General features: G+C 52.1%; 1 protein-coding gene across 1 annotated transcript in view; it reads right to left on the bottom strand.

Annotated features, from left to right (window-relative positions):
- Positions 1-15145, bottom strand: part of Muc5b (mucin 5B, oligomeric mucus/gel-forming) — a 31871-nt gene that overhangs the window by 11564 nt on the left and 5162 nt on the right. The window contains 24 exon segments of the mRNA XM_028786892.1: positions 1-1696; positions 2123-2320; positions 2398-2441; positions 2569-2713; positions 2868-2996; positions 3334-3490; positions 5804-6043; positions 6456-6635; positions 7404-7517; positions 7617-7755; positions 8058-8209; positions 8436-8536; positions 8819-8874; positions 9654-9909; positions 10159-10285; positions 11158-11252; positions 11440-11604; positions 11990-12127; positions 12466-12535; positions 12818-12928; positions 13153-13291; positions 13377-13494; positions 13870-13995; positions 14446-14647. The exon segment at positions 1-1696 is cut by the window's left edge and continues 5 nt beyond it. Coding sequence (XP_028642725.1) covers positions 1-1696; positions 2123-2320; positions 2398-2441; positions 2569-2713; positions 2868-2996; positions 3334-3490; positions 5804-6043; positions 6456-6635; positions 7404-7517; positions 7617-7755; positions 8058-8209; positions 8436-8536; positions 8819-8874; positions 9654-9909; positions 10159-10285; positions 11158-11252; positions 11440-11604; positions 11990-12127; positions 12466-12535; positions 12818-12928; positions 13153-13291; positions 13377-13494; positions 13870-13995; positions 14446-14647 — 4898 coding nt within the window.

Genomic DNA, 15145 nt, shown 5'->3' with positions numbered 1-15145 from the left:
TTTGTCCACTGACATTGGGGTTGGCAGGTGGTAGAGGAGGTCTCAGAGCTGCTGACCGTCTGTGTGACTGTGCTGGACCTTGAAGTGGACCCAGGCTGTGTGCTGGGTCCTGCTGTGGAGCTGGCTGAGGAAACTCCAGGGAGCTCTGAGGTGGTCTTGGTATGTGGCCTTGAGGACAGGCTCTCAGTAACTGCTCTGGTCATGGAGGCAGCTGTGGCTAGGTTTGTGGTAGTGCTTCCATGAGGAGTATTAGAGTGTCCAGGGGTGGTCAGGGAGGTAGAGATGTTTGCCGTGCTAGACAGAGAAGTCCTTGAGGTTGTTGCTGAGAATGTACTGACACTGTGGGGACTGCTGGGAGGCAGGGAGTGCCCTGGAGACGTGGACCTCGTAGTCAGCACTGATGGGATGCCAGAGGATTCTAGACTCTTGGGATGCTGAGTGCTCACTGAGGTGACTACTGCAAGAGGAGTGGTGGGTGGGGACGACACACTTGTAGTCAGGGTCTGAAGAGTGGGCATCTCTGAAGCATCCATACTGGTGGTAGTGTCTAAGGGAGACCAGGTCTCAACTGAACTAGTGTCGGGAGAAGGCTTGGAGGACAGGGTCTGGATAGTGGAGGTGGCAGGTCTCGTGGTTGGGCCCGACCCTGCAGTGGTGGTAGGTCCCTGACAATGGCTAACGCTACAACAGAGCACCTTTATCAGGTAGTTGTAGCACATCGGGAAATCACCTCCCTGGTCCCGGTTGTAGCACACCAGACCAAAGTTGACATCACACTTCACGTTCTGTTGCAACCTGTCCACTCTCATTCCAGGGTAGTTCTGGGCCATACACCTGATGTCCTGAGGCTGCGCACAGACTTTTTCTCCATTGGCCCTGATGTTCTCATATGTCTCTATGTCTCCTCCGTCAATGCTAGACGTAGGGTAGTCTACATCAATCCACTTTGTCCACTGACATTGGGGTTGGCAGGTGGTAGAGGAGGTCTCAGGGCTGCTGACTGTCTGTGTGACTGTGCTGGGCCTTGAAGTGGACCTGGTTTGTGAAGTGAATACTGATGTTGTCCGAGAGCTAAGCATTGTGTTCTCATTGGTCTCTTTCACTGTTGTAGTCCAGGTAGGGTTGGACAAGGGGAGGCTGCTGACTGAGTTTCTAGACAACGTAGGAGGTGAAGTAGGTCTGCTGTTTGAAGTAAATGGCATTGTTTGCCTTGAAGTGTGAATTTTATCTGGTGATGTCTCTTTCTCTTCTCTGGTCCGGGACTGTGATTCTGAGGATGCTGTATGAGTGGTAAGTGTAGGTAAAGAAGGTCTTCTACTGATGTCAGGCTGGGAGTGAGTGGTACTTATACCCAAGGTCAGAGAGGAGCCACAGGGTACATAATCACAACACAGAACCCTCAATTCATAGTTGTGGCACAGTGGGGGGATCTGTTCCCTGTTGAAGCATCTCAGCCCAGAGGATAGGTCACAGTTCACCTTCTGACCCAGCTCCTCTAAGTCCATGCTGGGGAACTTCACTGCACGGCATTCGATGGCAACAGGGGTTTGACACACCTGGTGCCCTTTCTTCCTCAGGTTCTCAAATGTTTCAAAGTCCCCACTTGACGATCCAGCCTCTGGATGGCTCTCATCATACCAAATGGACCAATGGCAGACCTTATGGACACACACAGTAGACGCCGTGGGAGCTGAGCCTGTGCAAAAGTGATAAAAGGCCCTGCTCAGTTCCTCTGACCTCAGAGTGCAGAAACAGAGGGCTCTACACCTTTACAAAAGTTAGGACCATTCCTGACCTGAATCTAGAATCTGCTAGCTAATCTGGAGAGAGCTTACTGACTGAGGTAGAGTACACCAAAGACAAATGGAACCTGAGGATTTTTGTGCTCTCTGGTAGCAGTCCTACCAGTTGTGCTAAAAAGTCTTGGGAACCAGAAAGGGAGGGGTAAGGTCATGGATACCAGGCAGAGCCTGGGCTACCAGACAATGAGTCAGGACCTAGCATGTCTCTCCAGCTGGAGTCCTTGACAACTTCCCTTATCCTGGATGTGGCCAAGCCTCTCTCTGGGTTAACATAATAATTTAGAGTCCAGGGGCTCCCAGAAAACCTGGTATGGGCTTACCGTTTGTGACAAGGGGTGCCAGGGTGGTGGTGAATGTGAATGGTGTGGTAGACGAGGCTTCGTGGCACACTTCAGTTGTGCGTGTTATAGTCCCATTGTCTTTGCAGATGGCTACTAAGCAAGCACCGAGGCCATCCGTGGTGTTGTAGACAACATCATTGTAGTTGTAGATACGGCCCTCATAGGTGCATGTGCAGGCTGGGAATTATATGCACCGGCTTAGCTTACTCACCCTCCAGCCTCTTTTCAACCCCAAACCCACAGCCTTTCCTTACCTGTAAAGTTGTAAACACACTGGAGGCCACCAGGGGTGCAGAGACTGGAGGGAAGACAGGGGCTCTGAGGATCTGTGGGGGCACCCCTAACTAATACATACTTTCTCCCTCCCTGCCCTCTCCCAACCACCCTGGGTCTCTACCCTCTTCCTTCCCTGAGTCCTTTCTCACCAACTCTGGCAATTCTCATCTGTAGGAACCTGTGTGCCAATGTCATGGTAGTGTCCATCGTCATCATAGCAGCCACACTGGGCCACACACTTCATCTGGTCCTCATTGAAGAAGGGCTGGCTGGGCGGGCACTGTGGGTAGCAGCCTAGAACATGCAAGGGTTTATCATTTGCCTTTCTATCCTCTCAAGCATGTATTCATTTGCCCAGCCTCCAAGCCGAGGCAGAGAACCCTTAGTACATCGGGTCTGCCCTAGAGGTTCCATGCATGGGTTATGGGCCCGAAGTTTCCACCCTCACCTTCCAGGCCTGGCAGGTCAACGAGGCAGTGTCCGGCTGGGTTTCGACAGGTCTTCAGACAAGGGGCTCCACAGGGCTGATAATGCCACTCACATTCCCCATGAGGGTTGTAGTAGTCACAGAAAAGAGCTGAGCAAGGAGGGCACAGCTAAGCAGGCGCCTGCTAGGCCTTGTGCTGGACTGCACCCAGATATGCAAGCCTTGGGCTAGGCAGATAGCTTCCTCGGGTTCCTTCCCTACCCCAGATCCTGGAGGCCCCAGCCTCAACTACCACCTGTCAGGTGTCAAAGAGCCACATGTATATAGAGATATATGGACACATGTACAACACACACATGTCCACAGACACACATGTACACTTACATGTCAGAGTGACCAGAATCCAAGCCATGAGGGTGGTATAGAGGCTGCCACCCACCTCACCCCCAGCCCCACCCTTCAATACCATAAACAGAGCCCCACTCACGGCAGATGTCTGGTGTCCTCCAGGACAAGCACACACCCACATCACGGCAGGCCTGGGCATAGGCCGCCACAGCAGTGCAGAAACACTCGCAGTCACCCCCTGAGTCACAGGCGCACACGTCATGCACACAGGCTTCGTAGTATTTTGTAGAGTCAACCTGGAATGGAGGGGCCACAGTGCCACTCAGGGAGGACAGCAATGTCTACCTAGGTCACAGGGCAGCTGAGTGTGGGGAAGCGTCCAGAGCTAGCCATAGTCCCAACCACACTTAGGGGAAGCCTGATCTGGTACCGGAGCTGCCATCAGTGTGTTCCAAGTGGGAATGGTCCAACACCACCTTCCTGACTCACCAGTATAACTGCATACTTTCACACCTGCATACCCACAACCTGCTATTTGTACACCCATATGCCTGTGCTCCTGCAGCTGCTCACCTGGCAGCTTGTACACCTGCCTGAATACCCGAATGTGTGTACCTATCTGTATGCAGGGAGGGACACAGGCAGGCAGACAGCCAGGTGAATATTCATGCAGAAGATGCAAGTGGGCAGGTGCACAGTGTTGTACAGGTGAGTATCTATGCGAGCAGATGGATGGGTGTACGCACAGGCAGGAGGAAAAGCACACAGGTCAACAGGCCTGTGTATACCTATATGTATAGGTTTATGTATATGTGTAGGTTTATGTCTGTGTAGGTATAGGTGTAGGTGTAGGTGTAGGTGTAGGTGTAGGTGTAGTATAGGCAAGCCATACGTATACCTATCTGGCCACTTGTGCACCTGCTTATATGTCTCTCTGCACACCTACATGCCCACCTGGCTGTACAGCTGCTCATTTGTGCACCTGCACACTTGTAAAACTGTATACCTTCCCACCCATGCACATGCCTGAATGCACACCAGTGCACCTGCCTGCCTGTGAACTTGCACACCTGTCTACGTGTTAACCACTTGTATATCTGTCTGCCTGTTGACCTGTGTGCTTTTCCTCCTGCCCGTGCGTGCACCCATCCATCTGTCTGCTTGCACAGATGCTCACCTGTACAACACTGTGCACCTGGCCACCTGCACCTGCACGAATATTCACCTGCCCGTCTGCCTGCCTGTGTGCCTCCTTGCATGCTCGCCCATACAACTGCCTGCCTGTATCTGCCCCACGTTCACACCCGCTTTCCTTCACACACGAGCACCCGCACACCTGTACACCTTCACTAATGCTCTGAGTCTCCTCCTACTCCCTCTAGTCGTATGACCTGCAGTCTGTCCTTGTGCTCTCGTTCCAGTGCACTGGCCTCCATCCTATGTCTGCCTTCCCATAACTGACTCGTTCCCTGGATTGCTGTGCCCATGACCTCTGGTGGCTCCCTGGGTTTGCAGTCTGATGTGATCCCCTCCCTGACTACCCTCCTCCCTCCTTCCTGTGGAGAATCGCTGAGAGACAGCAAATGTTATCCCCCATTCATTTGAATGAGTTAGTTCCGAGAGACCACTTGAGTTTCCAGACCCCTGCAAACATGCTCCAAGGAAGTAGTGCATTGGTTCTCAACCTTCCTAACGCCGTGACCCTTCCTCATGGTGTGCCGACCCCAACCTTATTATTCCATTACTACTTCATAGCTGTAAGTTTGCTTGTTATAAATTGGAATGTACTTGTCTGATATGCGGGACATCTGTCATGGGACTCCCAAAGGGGTCACAACCTGCAGGCTGGGAACCACTGAAGTAGTGGGTGGTGACTACTTATCCAGCATTTTTTAACTCCCAGACTGGCCCAGCTGTAGGGGATGTGGTTAACTGTCTAATTCTGTGGAGGGCAGGGCCTACCGCTCACACTGTACCAACTGGAAGACACCAGAGTAGACTCAAGTTCTTGCTTTTGTCAGCCTTTTTAGGCTACAGTGAAACAAGATATGGAGAGCATCATAACCAGAGGGACCCCTGTCCACCTGCTCACAAGGTTGGCGTGGTGAGCTGAGGTGCTCAGCACACGTGAGCAGCACTGGTGCCTGATCCACAAGCACTTTCAGGCTGTCGTCTGAAAGCCTGTGCTGTGAATCTGCTTTCCTAGCTGGACTCTTGAGATTTGGTCATGGTAACAGAAGGTAGCCTTTGGAGGTCCAATGTGAGCCAGTTACCCCTTCCTCTGGGGGAATCCTTCTGGTGTTTCTGATGTACACTGGACAAGTCTGGGGGTCACTCAGTAAGAGACTTCACTGAAAGTCATGGATGGTGACTGTAGGCAAGGGCTGGTCCCAAGCTGATAGAGATGACTCCATGATGTGGTATATACATGAAAGCCCACTCAGCTTGTGGGAGATTTAGACCTAGAAAACCCAGAGCCTTGGAACATGTGCTCTGACTGGGTCAAGATGGCCCTCAAGGGTCTGCTATGTGCCTAGTCCAGCAAGACTCAAGTCCTACCAGGAAGACGCAGACAACTTCAAGTCCTGTGAACCAAGGCCAGGCCCTACCTGAGAGTGGCAGGCAGCGAAGGTGGCACTGTTGATGATGCTGCACTTTTTCTGGGCCCAGGACTTGCGGTAAGGGTTTGCGATGCAGGGGTCTTTGGGAACTGGGGCATCTGGGCAGGATGGGGAGAACTTCCAGCTATTTCCAAACTCCAGCACATCGCCCACCACAGACTGGCTGCGTGTGGTGAAGTCATTGATGGCATTGTCATCAAAGTTCCCACACAGACCACAGACCCTGCCCTGCAGATGCACAAGGAGAGAGAATCCTTAGACAGCTAAGTAAGGTGGTACAGAGCCTGGCTTGGGAGTAGAACACAGGGAAAACCCATTTCCCCTGAGTTGCACCCAGTAAACTTCCAAATGAATGTTATATAGGAAGTGGGTCCTGGGGCAGGTGGGCGAATCGCACATATTCTCTATAGAAGACTGTCTCTGTGCAGGCCTGTGGGCAGGGCTAGGTCACTGACCATGATTCCAGCACACCCATTATTCATTGCAATCTTAACCCATCCCTCTTGGAACCTGGTGTTGTGCGTGGCCTCAGTGGCCAGGGCTTTTCAGTGTGGATCAGCCCTCAGTAGCCTTGTCAGCTTCCAGCTTTAGACCTGTCAGAGCTGAACCTAGAAGCAGGGTCCCCGGTGGCCACACTTGCCTTGTAATGCTGTTGCAGCCGGACAAACACACTGGTCTTCCTGTCCCAGGACACGACTATTCCACTGCGGATCTCAATGACCAAGAAGATGCCCATGTATCTGACCTTGTATGGAGGGTCCCCACTTGGAGCTCGCTCTACCACCTTGAAGTTCCCCTCATGAAGGATCAGCTCGTAGCTCTGTAGATGGAGAAATACAGGGCAATGGTTTCAGGGAGCTGGGAGAGGAAGAGCTTGCCTGCCACCCTTGAAGGATGTCTCAGCAGATGGAGACTTACTGAGTGAAGGGTGGAGAAAGTCAAGCCACATACTTGCAGGTCTTCAAAGGCTCACATGAGCAGTGCTGTCTCACTCATACCATCCCCCACCCACCTCAAGTGACCTGATGCTGCCTTCCTCCACAAGGGAGGGGACGCATGCCAAGCCAGCAGCTCTGCTTTTTGCTCTATGAATTTTGACTTTCCTCAGCCAGAAGTGGGTACTGGGTATGATATCCTTCCCAAATATACCAATAATTCCAAGGACCTGAAAACAACATTACTAGAAAAAGAGCCATTGGAATATGTTGAGGTGGGTTGTCTGGAATTACTTGGGTGTCCCCTAAGCCTAATCTCCGTCTTGTCATGACCAGAGACATATAGATACAGAACAGAAGGTCATGATTAGTCAGAGACAGACTGGAGCGATGCTGCCACACACTGAGTACTCCAGGAATCCCTAGCTCAGAAAGGCAGGAAGGACCCTCCTGACCTGTGAGGAGCAGGGCCTTGCTAGCCTTGATCTAACTCTGGCCCAAGGATGGGAAATGGTAGAATCTGCTGTTATAAGTCTCAAGTTTGGGTCTCTTAAGAATTATCTTGTCCTTGAGAATACTTTCTGGCTGGAGAGCCAGAAATGGGGCTGCAGAGAGAAGGAGGCAGTCCCCAGTGGCTACAAATGGATTCAAACCTCCACAAAAATCTTGATGGCCTTGGAGCAGGTGGTTCCTGTGGTCCCACAAGGGACATTCTCAGTGACAATACGGAATGTCCCATCAGTACTGGTGTTCCCTCTGCAGTAGTCCTAAGAAAGGAAGAGATGAAGCTCTGATCACAGCCCAAACATAAATGGTTGGAAGGACAGAGAAGGGTAATCCATTAGGAGGGGCCAGGGACTACACACCTGAGCCAAAGTATACTCGCAGCTGCCTTCAAAGATGTAGCGTTCACCATCAAAGGTAACGAAGTGGCCATCCCCGTAGGCCACACAGGCACCCATGCAGGGCTGATTGGTGCATTCCCACCGGCGGTTCCTGCAGGTGCTGGGAAAGGAAAGGAAAGATCCTTGCTAACTAGGGAATTGTCCCCTGAGACTGGCTGTTCTGGTCCTGTGCTAGCAAGCCACTTCACTTGGGGAATTAAGCTCAGTGTATGTCAAGTGTTTGTCATGCGTGGGTGTGTTTCCAATCACTCCAGGCTAGATAAACAGCCTTCTCCACAGAATGGAGTCCTATGAGTACCTTGGCCCCAAGACACATGCTGAGGCCCCTAGAACACCAAAGCTGTCTCACACCAATGTCCCTGTAGATACCTCTTGAACCCCTCTGAGAGTCCCAAGACTTACCAGTTATTGCAGTCTACCCGGATGATCTCCCCAGGTCTATATGTGGCCTCATTGTGTACGCAGGGGCAGTCCTCCTCAGCAACACAGCCCCCGTTCCCATCTGCCACTAGCCCCGAGGGACACACGCAGCCCGAGACACATTGTGTGCTGAACTGTAGGCACAAGTTGGCTAGTCAGGGACTGAAACGGCAGCCTCATCTCTATTAGGTTTCCAGGACAACAACCAAGTAGACCCCGAACTGGGAATGTTCAGGAGGAGGCCATTCAGGGTCAGCAAGATCCAAAGCCATTGGCTACTCAGTGATATTCCCCCCCACACACTCTCCCTGCAGATTAAGATGGTAGATGAGGGTTGGCATTGGAACCGAGAGGACTCACGCAATCCACATCCAGTGTGTGGCAGCTTCTGAGGCATTCAGACCCGCGCTCACCCACTGAGGCATTGTTACAATCAAGGTATACCATAGGCGCCTGGCACTCTGTGGAGGACAAGCATGTGACAGGCCTAGGGTAGGACACTCCTGACCCCTATAGTCTCCCGACCCTGTCTTACTGCTAAGATGATAGCAAGCTAGGGTCTTGCATGTCCTTGTGCTCTATCCAGAGCGTCCAGGCTGTATGGACCTGCACTAGAAAGTATAGCCCACAACCCCCAAGAGCTCTATGGCCACACTGTCAGAAAGCCCACAGGACTGCCTTCCCTAGAGCATCTTGGCACAGTAGTCATGGCCAAGTACAGGCTGGTCAGGATAGAATGTTACCTGTGCTCTTCTGCATCAGGGCTCCCAGGCAGGTCAACTTCCCATTCGTGCACGAGCTACAAGAGAGAGTAGTACTTCTGCTCTGGGCCCAGTGTCTCCTACATCTTAACCCTACTACTTCTCAAGGTCTGGGCCTTCACAGGACTCCTTACCTCCTCCCAAGGACAAGAGGGGGCTGCTGTTGGGGTTCCTTGGGAAGACCCTGACCCCCACATTCCCATACACTAAAGGTTCAGTCACCAGCCTGTATTAGTACTAGGATTTGGTAGTGCCCTTAAGAAGTAGGGCCAAGTGGGAAGAAGTTAGATCATTAAAAGGGACAGTGGGACCTTAACTCTATCCTGCCCATTCTCTCTTCTTGCTATGCGGTAAGTTATGTTCTACACATCCTTTTACCATGATGCACTTCCTGACCACAGGCCCAAAACCATGAGACCACTCAGTCATATCACATTATAAGCTGAACATTCAAAACTATGAGCTGAGACAAACCTCTCTATCTTGTCCTGGGCTTTTGTTTATCATCATAGAAAGCTCACTTACACCATGAGTTGTAAAGGAACTGGCTTTGAGGCCAAGGAGGGAGTAAGACTTCATCTGAGAACTGCTTGTGAGTGCTTCTGTGATATCACAGGACCCTCGGAACAACCTCCCTGCTGTTTCTGAGGGGGGGGGTCTGAAAGATGCCTCCAACACCCAGCATGCCCCAAACACGTCTTGAAACCCTCAGCGAGGAGGCCACACAAACTTTCAGGTATGGAAGGGCCAGCAGCTAGAGACCCCACTGGCACAGACTTGTGAGGGTGGGGAAGGGTGTGGGGATAGTCTTCCTTACCATACCACACCATTGTCCATAACAACCTCTCTGGGAGCCACCACAGATCCATGGAAGTAGCAGGGGCACTCCTCCACTGGCACACAGTGGTCCTTGTCATTCAGGAAGGTGCCTCCAGGGCAAGTGCAGCCATCCACAGGTACAAAGGGGATGCTGCAGGTGACGTCGACCTCACTCAGAGAGCGACAGGTAGGCTGGCAAGTACTCACTGAATAAAAGTAGTCCTTGGTTTGGGGACAGTTGTTGGTGTACTTGTCTATAGGAAGAACAGGGGACAGAGAGGTTAATGACCGGGGAACTGGCCCAGGACTGTCTCTTCCCTGCCTCAGACTAGGGACACCGTTGTTGACAAAACAGGATGGCACACAGTAGGCATGGAATATCACTAATAGCTACTGCTGCCAGGGGTCCTAAGTGGCCCCTGTGCCGGAGTGGCAGGATCCAGGTGGCTAATGTGGGGATGTATACCCTGTGTCAAAGCCTTGGTGGCCCACAGCATACTCACGGCAGACTTTGTCCCTCCAGCCACTAAGCAGCACGCCTTTGGCAGCACAGGCAAATACGTAGGAGGATAGGGCCGCACACATGCAGTCCTCGCTGTTTTCACAGTTGCACGTGTCAAACAAGCAGTTCTGGGAGACAGGAAGTCAGAGAGTCAGGTACCTCTGTCTCTGAGGTTCCCTTGCTGTTCATTAAACTTTCAACATCGCCATCATCAGCCAAACCCTGGGCAAGGCCTGGACCTGTGGCTTCTCAGCAGGAGCCACCTTATAAGGGACTTTGTCAACAGTCTCTTGGAGGGATGGCTTGGGCTTGGCATTAAGGACAGAGTCAGAGGCCACAAGACAAAGTGGCAGCCAGAATAGAGGCCAGACTTGGGGTCTGGGCATAGAAGCTGGAAGGCATGGAGCCTAATGCAGGGCCCCTGGGGAAGAGTCTCCACAAGACAAGGGCAGGGTCAACTTGTATCTGAGGTGTCATTCTAATTGGGTTTCACATAGGGAACCTGTGTGGGATGGGCAGAAAATACAGAGGCAGAAGCCAGATAAGTTCTGGAGGGAATGTCCAGAAAGATGTCATGGAAGTGGGTTACCTGGAGACCCACCCTTGGGGGTGGAGTGATATGCTCCAGGGCTTTGGAGTGCTGTTTAGGGTTGAGGTGTGTTGCACACCCCTAAGGTTTCTCTGGAGTGCTCTGACCCATGTGAATGGGGCCCAACATAGAGAGAAGCCTTTGAGGGGACGCTTATGGAGACAAGGCCTACATGAGGTAACCCTGCTCCAGCCTCTGCTGTCTTTACAAGAGGGAGATTGGACATGCACTGAGACCGTGAAGGGCCCTTCTGAGCTCCAGAATTTTCACTTTTATCTTCTCAGTTGGTGAATCTTTTAACTGCCCCGAGAAGTACACACTAGAGTGGGTAGTGGTGGGTGGGCCTTGGGAGTCCAGCTTCCAAGGGTTTTCATACCTGCCCCACCCAAGGCCAGCAGATCATGATCTCACCGAGTAGAAGGGCACGGGGCTGACAGTGGCATGGCAGGCTGAGAAAACTCCGGAGCTTTCAGTGAGCATCGAGCACCACTCCCGGGCGAAGTTCTCTGGGAGAGGGAGAAATATGGGCTGTCTCTCACCTGCTTCCCAGAGCCTGTCTCCCTCCCGTAACCTTAACCCTTCATGCCTTCCTGTCTACATGGGGGTTCTCTGAGCCTTTCCCCAGGGGGGTTCCTGTGGCCCAGAGATCAGGTAGGGCTGTCAGAGTGCCCAATGGCTGGAGAGGGTGGTTACCGTTCTCCACACTGTATGAGCAGGGGTCTTCATAGGTGTTCTTGGAGTTGGGGCAGGAGGCTTGAGTCTTCCAGGTGTTGGAGAAGGCCGCTCCTGTGCCCTCCACCACCCCACTGAGGGCTGTGAAGTCATCGGCTTGGTTCTGGTTGAAGTTTCCACACAGGCCTAGGGACCAGGGTCAGGAAGTCAGTGGGTTGTTCAATCTGGTCACTCTCCCCGGGCTGTCATCCCTCTAAGCATTGTTAAAAGAACTGAGAAGAAAGTCCCTGCCTAGTGGTTCCAGAGGTTCCAGAACCTTCCCTATGATAAACCCCTAACAGGGCTAACCTAATCAGGGCACCACAGGTATCTGTCTTCCCAGGCCATGCCACAGGTTACTGGTTAGATGTCAGGTATGCTGGGTGGTACTGGAGTTTCCATCAAGCCCTAAAAACAATGCTTCCCAACCATATTTCACACCTGATTTCATTTCACAGCCTAGAGCTAGGGCAGGCCCAACCCCAATAGTCCCACCCCCACAGCCCTACACTCAAGCCCATTGGTGCCTCACCACACATCTGGCCTTGGTAGGAGCGGTCCAGCCTGACAAACACCTGCATGAGGGGCACCAGCTGCACTTGAAGCTGCAGCCCCATGCCCGCCTGTACTATGATGAAGAAGGATGATGGCTTGAAGATGGTGGCGTTGCCTGTAAGGGGAGAGACGTTGGGCATGCTGGGAGCTGGCTCACCAAAGAGGACAGTGCAGGCTGGGACAGGAGATGGAACACTTAAGGAAATCCCACGCCAAAGTTTCCAGATCTGCATGGAATGTAAATGACCCAACTGTCTCTGATAAGGCTGGGCGATGTAGCTAGACATAGGGTTTCCACAGAACCAGGGGTAGCAACTTGTTATCCCACAGGAAACACTGGAGCTGACAAAGAACCACAAAGAGCTCACCAGGAGATAGACTCTACTCAGTGCTGAAAGCTGACTGCCCACTGAAGGTGCCAGCCCTGGTTTGCTGTGTCAGGGAGCCACATACCTACTGACTGTGGCAGCTGAGTAAGGATGGAGTTCAGGAACACACCGCCGTTGGCCTGGATCCGGATGACCTGGGATATGGTGGAACAGTCAGTACCCAAAGGGCCCATCCAGTCACTTACAGAAGTAATTCTGATGGAATCCCCCCTCCACCCAGTGACAGAACCAAAAAGGAAGCTCAGACCTGCCCTAGCAGGAGGTTCGAGAATCTCTACCTAGGTGGTGGCTGCTCCTATCTAGCAGGCTTAGAGAGGGAGTGGAGGCCTCCTTTTAATCTGTTGCTACTCTGTATACTTCCCTACCTCTGTTCTTCGTAACCCAGAATGTGATGGTAGTCAGAGCCCAGTCCTCACCGTGTTCACATTACCGAGGCTTAGTGTCACTGCTTTGAGGCAGTTCTCGGTGTCCGTCATCCCACACTTCCGAAGATCAACCAGCACAGTGAAGCTACTACCTGCACATTTCTGTCAAGAGATGTGTGGTTGGATGTAGAATTCCCTTATGTACAACACCTGAAGACATGGAGGGGCTCTAGAAGTATTCTCAGGTACCGTAGTTTTTTAATAGGCAGCTTGTCATGGGATCTGGGGTGTCCTTGTCAGCACAGAGATTCCCCATGCCCTTCACCCCTGCTCTTGACCATCAACAGTACCCTAGCCGATATCTATAGACCTGATTATGGCCACACCTTGGTCAGGATGTAACTGCAGTCTCCATGCACATTGTAGAGTTTCTCATCAAAGGTGAAGATATGGGATCCGCCTTGCACAGAGCAGGTGCCGGGGCACGGTAGGTCTTGGCACTGCCACAGTCCTCCGAAGCAGGTGCTGTGGGAAAGTCCATGAGCAGAAGAGGTACAGGGAAGAGGCAAGCCTCACCCCACATATCTCCAATGAAGGCTGTTAAGCTTACCAGGACCTACAGTTGGTGTTGAAGGACTCTCCAGGGGCATAAATGTGGCCACCATGGGTACAGTGGCACTGTTCCAAGGGCAGGCAGCCCAAATGTCTGACATCATCCAGCACAGTTCCTGGTGGAAGAGGTAGTGAACACAGATGTCTCCCATAAAAATAGCATGAGGCAGCTTGCCTCCAAGACAGTCTAAGTCCTAGGCAAGGGGAAGGGCCCCTAGACTGGAGTGTTGCCCCAGCCTGAACTGATGGGGATAAGTTCCTCTGGGCCTCAGTTTCCCCACCTGATCTCAGGGACCCAAGACATCTATTCTCTGGAAACAGACCATCAGATCTGTCTTGCTAACGATCAGTTTCCATTCTGCACTTAGCTATGGGATGCAACCTCTCGAAAGGCCTATCACCCTTAGGGGTAGAGCGAGTCAACTGACACTGGGGTCAAATGCTAGAAACCATAACCCAAAGGAGGTGGGGACAAAGGGCACAGGGCCTGCCTGGGGGACAAAAGCAGCCATCCATGCAGTGGTCCTCGCAGAGTTGAGAGCGCTGGGGATTGGAGCAGGTATCCACACAGGGTGAGCTGCACTCTTGGTATTCCATGTTGAAAGGGCATGTCCAGTCTGTAAGAGATAGCACTTGACCAAGGAGAAGTGACTCCTGACCACTTCAGCCAGTGGGAGTCATGCCCACTCCTTACTCTCATCTTCACTGAAGTCCCAGAAAGCCACCTCCTATATAGTAAGGAAAACAGAGACCCAGCATTTCTTATACAGCCTTCCTTACCCATGGTCACCTGAGGCTACTGTTCTCCAGGAGACCCTACCCTGAGGCCCTGGAGCTATATCTTCTTGCTGTGCCCAGAGTCCTCCCCTCCGAGACCAACAGGTCCACCAGAGCCTTCAAGCATAGACTCTTCCCTCAACTCTGCCCACTATCTCCTCTCTCCCTGACACTCACTGTCTCTCGGTGACCCTTAAGTGGTTCTCTCTACCTTGTCTTCCCAGCAATGTTCTAGGCTCAAGACTGACCCTTAGTAAGACCTTGGGCTATCCTCTAGTGAGGGTACTAACTGCAGAGATCAGGACGCCTCCAGTTCTGTGGGTGGCCCCCTGCATGGGCACACTGGCGGGAATATTCAGCAAAAGTGGCACATGGGCAGGTGGGGCAGCGGCACAGGTCCTGGACACAGGCATCCAAGTACATGTTGACATCTACCAGGGCGATGCACTCAGCAAAGGCAGGGCCAAGCAGGATGTGACGGCAGATGTCCTCCTAGAGAACACAGAGAGGCTAAGTACCTTCTGACCTGACCCTCAAACAGGATTGTCATGACACTTGTAATGGGGACCAAGCCTCTCCAAGGGCAGGACATGAAGCTCCTCTTCCCTGAAGGTTTCTTCCACCCATAAATCCATCCATCTGTCTGTTTATCCATCATCCATCCATCCATTCATCATCCAGCCACCATCTATCTATCTATCTATCTATCTATCTATCTATCTATCTATCTATCATCTATCTATCTACCATTCGTTTATCACTCATCTACCCATTCATCAGTCACCTACTTTATTCATCTGTCCATCCATCCATCCATCCATCCATCCATCCATCCATCCATCCATCCATCCATCATCTGTATACGTTATTCTACTCAAACACTGTGAGCTTGTTACATTTGGATACAGAGCTCTACTTGGCTCTGAGGGAATGACCCAGGGCTCTCTGTTTCTCCCATCTCCTACTCCAGGCCTCCAAGACATGTTGACT

This window comes from Grammomys surdaster, unplaced genomic scaffold, assembly GCF_004785775.1.
Source record: "Grammomys surdaster isolate TR1022 unplaced genomic scaffold, NIH_TR_1.0 125603, whole genome shotgun sequence".
Lineage (NCBI taxonomy): Eukaryota > Metazoa > Chordata > Mammalia > Rodentia > Muridae > Grammomys > Grammomys surdaster.
Note: the sequence above shows the minus strand (reverse complement) of the source record. Positions and strands in the feature narration are given on the sequence as shown.